Source organism: Maniola hyperantus, chromosome 5 (genome assembly GCF_902806685.2).
Source record: "Maniola hyperantus chromosome 5, iAphHyp1.2, whole genome shotgun sequence".
Classification (NCBI taxonomy): domain Eukaryota; kingdom Metazoa; phylum Arthropoda; class Insecta; order Lepidoptera; family Nymphalidae; genus Maniola; species Maniola hyperantus.
In genome coordinates, this window is record NC_048540.1 from 12,023,663 (window position 1) to 12,036,275 (window position 12,613).

Here is a 12,613-nt window from a genome sequence, read left to right on the forward strand (position 1 = left end):
ACAAGATATTAGGTAAATGACTGTACCGTCTCCAATTTGATAGAAATCCATATCCATTCTACTTACTTATGCATACTAATATGAAAGAGTGTCTGTTTGTCTGTTAGCTTTTCACGTCCCATCCGTTTAACCGATTTTAACGAAATTTGGTATATAGTTAGCTAAAATCTCGGGGAGCGGGGACGGACTTTTGTCTCGGAAAATCAAAGACCACGGGGTTTTAAAAATCTAAATCGGTGGGCGAAGTCGCGGTCCTCAACTGTTTGGCACAGAGATAGACATCCTGGTAACGGACATAGGCTACTTTTATCATGGAAAATCAAAAGTTCCCACAGAATTTTTAAAAAACCTTTATCTACGTAGACGAAGCTTCTAGTCTTTACTTCCATTCCACGTTTCAATTATACCTAAGTATCCTATGTACAAGCTGTGATAGCCTAGTAGTTAGGACGTCCGCCTTCTAATCGGAGGTCGGGGGTTCGATCCCGGGCACGCACCTCTAACTTTTCGGTGGTATGTGCGTTTTTAATTAATTAAATATCATTTGCTTTAACGGTGAAGGAAAACATCGTGAGGAAACCTGCATGTCTGAGAGTTCTCCATAATGTTCTCAAAGGTGTATGAAGTCTACCAATCCGCACATGGCCAGCGTGGTAGACTATGGCCAAACCCCTTCTCACTCTGAGAGGAGACCCGTGCTCTGTAGTGAGCCGGCGATGGGTTGATCATGATGATCCTATGTTCATTTAATCATGGTAGGTAGAGGGTTATAAAAAGACAAAAGTATTTAAGCTGTTTTTCTTATTACTTGGAGTTTCTGATTAATGTGAAAGTAGAAGTACCTAGCGCCGGTGTCACATCGGGCAAGAGAGATTACAAAGCTAATGGACAACGGCTTAGTTGGCTTGTTTCATTTTGTTTAAGCCAATTTATCTTATGTGACATTGCTTGCTTACTCTCTGAGGAACAGTTCCTCTCTGCTCTGTTTCTCGTCGTTGAAGGTGGTAACCTCTTTTAATTATTAGTACATAGCGTTTGAGATAATTTTAATCAAATTAGTGTAAAAGTAGTGTCAAGTTAGTTTCTTTGATTTCATTGTAGTGATGTGATAGTGATAATTGTTTTGACAATCCAAATGTAGGCTGTGACGTAGGTATGGATTTCCAGATCCTTCCGCAAAATTTAAACTGCAACTGCTTTATCTTTCGTTTGACCAATATCATACTAGTACTTCGTGTTCTTGTGGATTAATTCTGAACTAAAGTTTTTTCGTCGTTCCGAGAAATTGTGCTTAAAAAATTCGCCCGAAGATAAGAGTAAGGCCTTGAGAAGTTCAACTAGTTGGACGTCTATAAATGATCGATGATAAATGCCTTATTTGATGCCTATTTGAGGTAAACAGATAAACTTAAGAAAACCAAATCAATTAAAAATTAATTTATACATAATACTTATCTACCTATTAACATTATAAATGCGAAAGTGTGTCTGTCTGCAGTCTGTCGGTTACCTTTTTATGGGCCATCCGTTCAACAGAGATGAAACTTGGTACACAGATAGCTTGCATCTTGAAGACAGACATAGGCTACTTTTATCCCGGAAAATTAAAGATTTAGGCCTATTCGTTTAACTGATTCTAACGGGGACAGAGATCGCTTACGTCCTAAAGATGGATAAAGGCTCCTTATTTATTCCTAAAACCAGAGTTTCACGGAATTAAAAAAAAAACCTTTGTCCACGCTGATGAAGTCTTGAGCATAATCTAATAATAAATAAATTGTAACTTGAGATATTATGATTTCAAAGTTTTTCAGACTTGAAGAGATTATGTTCGGATTTCGCAATTTTCAAAAAAGGAGGTGTCGTGGGACACCTGACAGAAGCAAAGCAAAATTCCAGCAAACGCTCGTAAACGTTCGTTCCTTTCCTTTTTACCATTTCCCATGGGGACCTGCCCCATCCCAAAACATTCGTTAAAAGCTTCGCTTTAAAAACTTTCGTAAATAGGTACTTAAGTCAAACCAGCTGTTTAACGCCTAAATGTAATTACTGTACTAAAGTATTTTACCTCTTTTGCTTTCATTTCCTGGCTGGATCTATTAAAATTCAAATTCTGAATCTCAAATTCCAAATTTTGTTACGCAGTATAGAGAGAGACCCGCGAGGGCCAGACCCTCCTTATTTTATAAAAGCTGAAAGTTTATCTGCGTATTGTCCCCCCAACACAGGGAGGAAAGATCCGCGACTATGAAGTTTGAATCATGGTGGCTTTGACAGATAACGTATAACAAAGGTGTAAAAACCCGAAGAAAATATAAAAAATTACGCTTCATGCGTTGACGTAAGATTTTACCACTTTAGTTACATGCTATGTGCCATAGCCACCATGATCCCTGTGTTTTATAAAATGACGAAGGTCTGGCCCTCGTTCGCTCATAGTCCAGTAGGTATACCCGCAGTGTTTAAGTTACGACTAACCAAAGTGGTCCTCGGAAAAATATTGTAATGAACTGGCAGATGGTAGCGATTTTCTCTGCGCTAGTGACGGTCGTAATAGTACATTACAGGGTGGAGGATAAAATGTTTATTAAACTGGGACATTACAAAGCTGTAACTGTGATAAATTGAGGGGAAACTGTGCGGAGATTGCGGAAGAGCTTCGTTAAGTGAAGAAATTATTTAGAAAAGCGTAACACCGAAACTATTTGATTTGATTTTACCTATTTGATGACATTAGTCCTTGACTGCGATCGACGAAACATTCTAAGATAGAAGCGGGTTATCTTGAAATGTGTATGGACCAGACCAGAGGCAATTTAGAATTTATAAAATTCCAAACTGATTATGCTGGGAATCGCAAATGAGACCTTCCACCTATAAAACTAAACACTTATCCTCTGCGTTAGGGAACTCGTCAAAGATCGAGTATTTCACGAAGTTTTAATTAACCATATACCTCAATATAATAACTAAATATACTAGTCTACGTAACCAGGGCTATTTTCATTTGAATATTTATTTAGTTAAATTTCATTTGGGAACCTAATCTTATTGCAATTTTGAGGAGTTGTGATAACATAATTATACGATGTGATGGAGGTTTATTGTGTTATTTTAGGATCTACACAACTTCAAACCTCTATTTCACCCCTTTAGGGGTAAAATTTTCAAAAATCCTTTCTTACGACTGCCTGCGACTATGTCTACGTCATAATAGCTATCTGCATGCCAAATTTCAGCCCGATACGTCCAGTAGTTTGAGCTGTGCTTTGATACATCAGTCAGTCAGTCACCTTTTCCTTTTATGTATATAGATATGGTGCTCGCTTTTTACATAAGCGTATCATTGTACAAACAGTTGTATTATGTGTTTAGGATGCTTTACTGCAGGGATTAAGTAATGAATCTTGTCGTGTTTGCATGTCGCTATTTGGGGCAAATCATGGCATATCGGCAATGTTGTCATAGACTACATGCATACAGTAGGTAGTACATGCATATTATACTTTACTGGTTGAGTTAAATCTATAGTTTAAGGAGAAACCTGCAACATACTACAAATAGTTGGGACAGGGCGGGAAGCTTCGAGTTGTCTTCCCATCCAAAATTATACAGTGCCTGTCGAGCAGTCTTCGAGCAGTGCATGTTGCCAGTGATGACCAGATCGCTAGCAATGAGTTTCGTAAGAAGACTCAATGGGTAATGAATAAAAGCTGTGCTCGGAGTTTCGAGGAAATGGGGAGATCCGTAGAAGAACAGAGTAATCCTGACACCTTGATTGCATCGATTTCTAGCTTAGTTTAGATCATAAGAGGAATGTGCAACATTCACACAAACTCTAGAGAGTTTTTGGATGTAAAGCGGATAAATGTACATTTATTATTTTGGTCAAAATAAAGAGAAAAAAAAATCGATATAGCTTCAGGGGTCAAACTGAAGTGGCAATGAGCGAGACACATAGATCGAAATCTGATAGACATTCGAATTCCAAGGTGCTGATGACCACGCACCAAAAATCGCAGCATGGTAGACTCCTCATTAAGTAAACAGACGACGTTTAAAAGTAAACAGTTTAGATGACGACATCAAACAAGTCGTAAGGAACCGCTGGATCCAGGCGGCGGGAGGATGTCGATACAAGAGATCTATGCCAGTGAATGGTTGAATGTTTGTGCCGTATGTTTAAATGAAAATCTGCTTCTATTTGTGTTCGAAAATGATTCCCGTGTCCCGCAGAGACTTGATGAATCAGATGAGTCAGGCGGCGTAGAGAGGCGCGAAATTGTGTAAAGGAGAGATCGGTGGGAGGCCTTTGCCCAGCTGTGTGACAGTTCGGGGTAGATTAGATTAGAAAAATCTCTATGAAAAAACATCACACATCGGTCAAACATCGCCTATAACAATTTGTCAAAGCAAAATTGGATATACTTACGCCTTTTTACCAACGTACCTACCGCAAGACGTCGTCGAGCGAGTTTCCATCCTTATGTCGTCGGTATTCCATTTTCACGCACGAAACGTTTTGCTTCATCATTCCTCATAGCTATGGTTGGAATATTCTTCCGAGATCTGTGTTACCTACTAATACTGTCCGGGTATCTTTAAAACAAGAGTGAATAGCATCTTCTAGGTAAACGCATCTCATCTTAGGCCATATCACCACTTTCCATTATGTGTGATTGTGGTCAAGCGTGTGCCTATAATGAATAAAAATGATATTGCTTCTTTACCGTGAGTCATCCCTTAGATCTTCACTGACAGGTTATTAAAGTTTACTCATCAATTTTTTTGAAAGGTTCTCTAAATGTAGGCATACAAATTGGATAGATTAAATTTCGGCTTGATTGATTTCCGTAATCTCTCTTTTTATAATTGAAATTGAAATATTAGGTGATTCGGTTTCCGATTTTTCAGTTGTTCAGGTTTCCCCTTAGTTTTCTCCTCCGAGTGCTGAGCGTGCAACATGCTCGTCTAGAATTCAAACAAGGTCGCGGGCCTAATTTAGATTTTTGGTACTTTATGACGTAGCTAAACCGGGTTGTCGGCATTTTTAATTTTGATCCTCACAGAGAGTGGAATTTTTCAATTTACTAATAATTCTAGCAAAGGTAGAGTGACCATAATTTTTGATTTACCCTAACGTGATCGATAGTCAACATATTTTAAATCAATAAATACCATGAGTTCTGATAAAGAAACGTGACAAAAATAAGGTCAAGCCCATAAACTTCGATATACTTTGACTGTTATTCGAAATCGATGTGGCACTTGCCATTATACGTCCTCACTTCGTTTTTTTGCGCGATTTATGACGCCAAATAGAGGTAAGGTCTATAAAACCACCGTATCTAGCCCAGGTCAGCGCGACCGAACGATTGAGCGAAGGATTACCTCCAATCTCATCACTAATCTCTTTGTATTTGTCGACTTAAGTTTGTTAAGCCTGATGTAGACTAAAACAGGTCAAGTGCGGGTCCGACTCCCGCACCGAGGGTTCCGTACTACAGGTCGACATTTTGCATGATAAATCAAAAACTATTATTCATAAAAAGAAATAAAAATTTGTTTTAGAATGTACAAGTAAAGCCCTTTCATATGACACCCCACTTGATAAGTAGGTAGTAATCTTACTTTAAAAATCACGTTTGTTGTATGGGAGCCCCATTAAATAGAATATAGCCGCAACAAAAATACATCTGTGAAAATTTCAACTGTCTTACTAATAGTATCATGGTTTATAAGATACAGCCTGGTGACAGATGGACAAGAGGCGGACAGTCTTAGTAATAGGGTTTTACCTTTTGAGTACGGAATCCTAAAAAAACACCAGTTTTGATTAAAGAGTTTAGTTCGTTGAACGGTATCTGTAGATTCGATATGTTGCAATGCTGTATCTACTATTTCCACGCTTCAGTCATCTTTGTTCGAACATTCATTGTTACCGGACAATCCGGACTACGTTCTCATTTCTCGATCAATTAGGTTTTCTGAATAGACTAGCTCTCACAACGCTGTGAACTAATCACGATTTACTGCGTGCAATATGTTACAATAGATATAATAACAGTGTTTAGTACTCATGGTACTCGTAGCTGCCAGGATTGAGTCGTAAAATCCTATTAGCACTAAACTAAACTTAGATGCATGGTTTTCAGTGGCGTGCATAGGATTTGAAGCCAGGGTAGACTTTAGATAGATAGGTAGGTACCTATTTGCTGAAACGAAAAATAAGCATTAGTTTTTTTTCAACTAGGGTAATCTATCTACAGGTATAGGTGATATCTGATTGCAAATTTAAAACAACATTTTTTTCCTTTATGCACCCTTAAAATTTCATGGTAATTAAAAAGTACTGGTGTATGTAATTGTATGTATGTGATTAATTGCTGCAACGCTATGTTTCATCGCATTTATATTAAATATCTTAGATACTTAACTTAAATTCGTAATGAATAATTAATTGTACAGCATTGGAAAATGGGATCGTTCGTAGTCTCGAATTCTGAACACAGACATTATTTTAGGGAGGTGGAAATCGACCGGTAAAGCTGTATCCGTGCACAGGACCCAAAAACAACGAGGGCTGAATATATAATTTCCATACAATTAATTCCTAGCGATTTATTATGCGTTGAGACGTTGTAAAATCACTGGGGAAATCTAAGGACCGAATTTATTAATTTAATTAGGTACCTACCTAAGTTTTGTATTAAAAATTTTTTTTTTTAAAAGTCGTTTAGCAATATTAACATGCAATTTTTTCAGCTTAAAAACATATTAGTTGGTTAGGATCTATTATAATAAAGTGATTCAATTACACAATGATTACACACCTAAAATATTGTCAAAAACCCCTATTTTTGTAGTTGTTGTTGGAACAACCTTAAACTAAAGGAATAAAAAAACCAATGTTTATAATTAGCTTATACATATTTCTGTCGTTCCTTCGATGTTTATAAGCCATGCATATGTAGTGCGTTAGGGATTAGGGAATATTTGTTGTAACTATAAACTGGGAATGATCAAGTTATCTATTGCTTAATTTCAGTCGCTCCAGAGCAACTAGTAATAAACTCTCCACGTCCGATCGGCCAACAGTCACCTCTGCCGGGGATCGAGGAGGAGGACGATTCCGACTGGCCCCTAGAGGACAACACAGACGCAACCCTCACCCCTTCATACAAAAGCACAAGAAGCAGCACAGACACAGCGTACACCTCATCCAGGAGTTCGGGGAAGAAACGTAGCTTCGGAAGCCCGTCGTCGGTGAAGATATGCATATCCGCGGCGGCTAGGAAGTCTAACCAGGCACGTAAGCGTGGCGCCGCGGCCGGCGTGGTCGGCTCGTTGCCTGCCGGGCCGGACGAGGCGCCCGCGGTCGCGCCCACGCACGGCAGGATGCAGGCCGAACAGGGCAGCATCGGGGAGCTGCAGAAGTACCACGGCAGATACCTCAAGAGCCGCCGACACACGCTTGCTAATGTCCGGTGAGTCTTTATGATTATGATAATTGCCAGTTTTATCTTTGTTGTTTATTTGTAACCGTTAGCAGATCATCTCTCGAAACATAAGGTTGGATTTATGACCCTTTATAGATAGATTTACTCCATTTAAAACATCCGAAGATATTGTATAATATACTATGAAAGTCCAGTTTAAAGGCCTTCTCCTATAAATTTTTAGCTAACGTCACAAGGATGAACCAACGTCAAGATTTATCATCTCTATAAAAACAGAATAACTCCAATATTGCTAATATACCTAATGTACAAAGAGAACACACTCGCCATATTGTTTGCTCTATGTGTCAACTGTCATGTCAAAAGTACGGTTCACCCTTAGATTAACGACTAAAATCCAAAGAATTTCTAAGTACTACCTACTCTTACTTTTGACATGAGCAAAGTTGGCGAGCGCGATCTCAAAATATATGCACTATAATTCTGGTATATTCAACATACTTTACACGTGTCAAAGTACACTTTAAAACTTGCACTAGCGCCGCAATTAAAGTAAGGTTAAAGTTTACTATGAAATTCACCAAGAAATGAAACAAACTTTCACAATCTAAGTACCGTTACCAGTCTTCAAACGCTGTAAGTGTGGTAGACACATAAAATGTAGCCGTGAAACGTAGAGAGCATTTTAAAACGAATTTTATCGCTTCAGGTACGCTCAAAGCTCGTAAAGTTAATGAGTTGGAATAGGAAGAATCTTTTAATTATTTTGCGGGAATATCTATCGGCATTGATTTTTTGTGTTGTTTTTTGAAATTACAATATTTGTCAAAAAAGGAAACAATTTTAAAACTGCAATCTGATAAAATATTACGGTTTGCAATTTTTATTAATTAACTAGCTGACCCTGCGAACTTCGTTCCGCCTAACAGTCGATTCAAATTTTTTATTTTTTTTTAAATCCCCACGATTTAGGACTTCAGTACTTTGCAGCATCAGGATTGAGGAGTTAGGATCCGAAGTTCAATGATGTAGCCTATGCTTGGTACCTAAAATAATTTTGCATCATCCGCAGTTCCTGAAACATTATAGTTTAGGAGTGCTGTACCCTACATCATCAGGGTTGAGGAGTTGAGACTTGAAGTCTGAGAATAAAGTCGTTGCTTGGTACCTACAATATGAATTCACTATGAACACTTCCTGAATCTTGATAACTCAAGCGGGCAGTAACCCTGCAGCATCAGGATTAAGGAGTTGAATCCAGAATTTTTTATGTGACCACCACGAAAACTTATTTTGTTGATTTAAAAAAAAAAAGTTGCAAATCGGTCCAGAAACCTCGAAAAAATCGATGTAGAAAAAAGAACCACCTCCTTTTTGACAGTCGGTTAAAAACCGATTACCTTGAAATATTTACGGAACAATTTTTAAAATATCCCCTTTCTAACAAAAAAAGAATGAATGAAATCGGATTACGCGTTAATGAATTACAACTCAGTATACATTTTAACTTTAATCCCCTCTCCTACGGGAACCATGCTGAATTTCGGGATAAAAAGTATCCTATATTCTTCCTCATAGTATGACCTCAAATCGTACCAAGTTTCATTGGAATCCATTCAGTAGTTTCAGCGTGATGCGCGGCCGTGATACAGATAGACAGACAGACAGACAGACAGACAGACAGACAGACAGACAGACAGACAGACAGACAGACAGACAGATAGACAGACAGACAAAAAATGAAAAAAATTACAGTTTTGTGTTCAGTATCGATTATAGAGTGCCCTCGAAAAAAAATTTTCAAAATATCTTCAATGTACAGAATTTGACCTGTTACAGTTTTATTATAAGTATTGATGATGATATAGAATACGTGGTAAGTACTATATATATAAAAGGAAAAGCAACTGACTGACTGACTAATCTATCAACGCACAGCTCATACTACTGGACGAATCGGGCTGCTTGGCATGGACATAGCTATTATGACGAAGACTAAGAAAGGATTTTTGAAATTTAACCGCTATTGGGTAAAATAGGGGTTTGTGTAGTCCACGCGGACGAAGTTGCGAGCATAAGCTAGTTAGGATATAATTCTGAAAGCAGTCACGCAATATTTCAGTAGCGATAGGAACAAAACGCGTAGGCGTTCAAGTCAAACTACTTTTATTAAGATTCCTTGTAACTACATTTAATTACTGGCGATGAAAATCATTAAGCAGCTGCAATTATTATGCGCGATGCTGCTTAGCTATTTTATTTGTAAGAAAATTCTTGCACTCATCGTACAATAAGAATTTTTACAAAGAACCGTGATAAATGTCTAAATACGGGGAATTGGAATGTTGCATGTGACAAATAAATTGTTTCTTAGCAAGTAATTATGAAATGTGGAGATTTTCCAAAATGTAATAACTATTTTAATTTTCGTTTACCTAAAAAGCTTTAAAAAAGGATGTCAATATGTCCAGTTCTTCTATTCTTAATAATATAAGCTCCCATACCACAGTTTAGGTCAAGTACAGTCATACGCCTCGTGTTCAGATTGGACTTATTTGATTTACTTTTATTTGGTTGGATTACCACCGCCCATAAACATTTGCAGTACCAGAGGAATCACCAATGCGTTTCCCGTCTTTCAGGCATTTTTTGGTCCGCCCCTTAAATAATCCCATGTTGTAATCTAATAGGAACATCGCCAAAGGGAGTTTTGCGAGCTCTGTGCTCGTTTGGCGACAGCAGATAGCTGCAATCATCATTATCATCATGATCAACCCATCACCGGCTCACTATACAGAGCACGGGTCTCCTCTCAGAGTGAGAAGGGTTTTGGCCATACTCTACCACGCTGGCCATGTGCGAATTGGTAGACTTCACACACCTTTGAGAACATTATGGAGAACTCTCAAGCATGCAGGTTTCCTCACGATGTTTTCCTTCACCGTTAAGGCAAGTGATATTTAATTAATTAAAACGCACATAGCTCCGAAAAGTTAGAGGTGCGTGCCCGGGATCGAACCCCCGACCTCCGACTAGAAGGCGGACGTCCTAACCACTAGGCTATCACAACTTTATCTTTAGATAGCTGCAATAGGTGTTTTTTTTCTTTAGACTACTAAAATATAATGCCTAGTCGTTTGTATTGATTTGATAAGAACCTGCTTTGGAATTCACTGAAGATATAAGATAAAAGCAATTCAGAAAAGGTAACTGAAGTGCCAAGACAAAGTAAAATGAATTTAACAAGAGTGAAGCTCGTAAAAGTTGATCCAGACCTCGGATAAGTAAACCGATCTAGTTTTGGAATATTTAAAAAATATAGTTTTGTTATAAACATTTATACAGGACTAGCGACCCGCCCCGGCTTCGCATGGGTGCAGTGTCTAATGTGGAGTCAGTGAGATTTCCTAGGGATTTTAATTTTCCTAGGGATCTCTAATTCTTTGAGACTTAAACTATACCTATAAACCTTTCTCTTGAATCACTCTATCTATTGGTGAAAACCGCATTAATATCCGTTGCGTAGTTTAAAAGATCTACGCGTTCATACATACATACAGCGGGAAGCGACTTTATTTTATACTATGTAGAGAAGAAGAAGAAGATTCCTATAAGTTAACAAGTCGGTTTATTTAAAAATGTAGTTCATACACGCCAAAAGGTCAAAAAAGAGACAAGATTGTGTCCGCATCATATTGTGTCTGTCACTCGCCACTTTTAGGGTTCCGTATCTCAAAAGAAAAAACGGAACCCTTATAGGATCACTTTGTGGTCTGTCTGTCTGTCTGTGGGTCTGTCAAGAAACCTACAGGGTACGTCCTGTTGACCTAGAATCATGAAATTTGGCAGGTAGGTAGATCTTACAGCTGACATTCGGGGACAAATCTGAAAACCCTGAATTTGTGGTTACATCACACAAAAAAAATTAAATTGTGGTCATGAACTAATAATTAGTATTTTCAATTTTCTAAGTAAGATAACTATATCAAGTGGGGTATCATATGAAAAATCTTCACCTGTGCATTCTAAAACAGATTTTTATTTATTTTTATGTATCATAGTTTTTGAATTATCGTGCAAAATGTCGAAAAAATACGACTGTAATACGGAACCCTCATTGCGCGAGCCTGACTCGCACTTGGCCGGTTTTTGTATAATCAAACGGAAAGGATTTATTTATAGAAGTTTAGTTTAGTTAGTTTAGTTATACAGAATAGGTAAATTCCAGTCTCTCAGATCTCTTAGATGCTATTTGAATACCACTGCCTACACAGCGTGATGAAAGAATGATACTCGCTTTAATACTTTTTATATACTGGCCCTGAATTAAATGTTTCTTTAGAAATTTTAGATAAAGTATGTTTATAATTTCTATTTATAAAGCGCACGCACGCGTCGTTAATTTAAAATAAATTGCTCGATGATTTGTAAATAAATTGGCTACACACGCACACTAAATATTTACTGTGTCATAACGTTCATTTTATTCTATTCTATTCTAGACAACCATACTAACATTATAAATGTGAAAATGTGTCTGTCTGTCTGTCAGATTTTCATGGTCCCTCCGTTTAACCGATTTTGACGTTTGGTACAGCTTGCGCCCCGGGGAAGGGCATATGCTACTTTTAATCCCGGAAAATTAGAGTCTCCACGGGATTTTTAAAAACCTAAATCTACGCAGAGAAAGTCGCGGGGTTCATGTATTTAGTGCAGAAAAGAAAGAAAAGTAGGTACCTATAGGCTATTTTATCCCAGAAATCTAAAGAGTTCCTACGAGAATTTTGAAAAACGGAAATTAGATACGAGTAGATTAGAGATTTTAGAAAAAATCTGCACAAAAGCAGATCATTTTCTGATGCCGACTATTATGGCAGCCACTCTTATCGAGTCATACGAGTATCTAGGCGCACAGAATATATAATAATACTAACGTACTCACTAAGCTATCACATATATGCCATTAAATAAACCCATGTATGGTACCAATGCATAATTTTCATGAAATTAAATTAGAGAAGAATTACCTATTTAGATTGAAAAAACCAAGCATACCTACTAGCGCGTTTATTTTAGTCACGAAAACATAAAACTAACCAAATCCACCAAAATAAAGTGCCCTGTTTACAGTTTATACTAGAAAAAAATTAATT

At 37.7% G+C, this 12,613-nt stretch overlaps 1 protein-coding gene across 1 annotated transcript in view; it reads left to right on the plus strand.

The window, feature by feature from the left end:
- The window catches only part of dnc (phosphodiesterase dunce), a 465,943-nt gene that overhangs the window by 17,807 nt on the left and 435,523 nt on the right, over positions 1-12,613 (plus strand). Inside the window, exon 2 of the mRNA XM_034968460.2 lies at positions 7,049-7,487. Coding sequence (XP_034824351.1) covers positions 7,399-7,487 — 89 coding nt within the window. The 5' untranslated portion in view covers positions 7,049-7,398. The remainder of the gene's footprint in view (positions 1-7,048; positions 7,488-12,613) is intronic.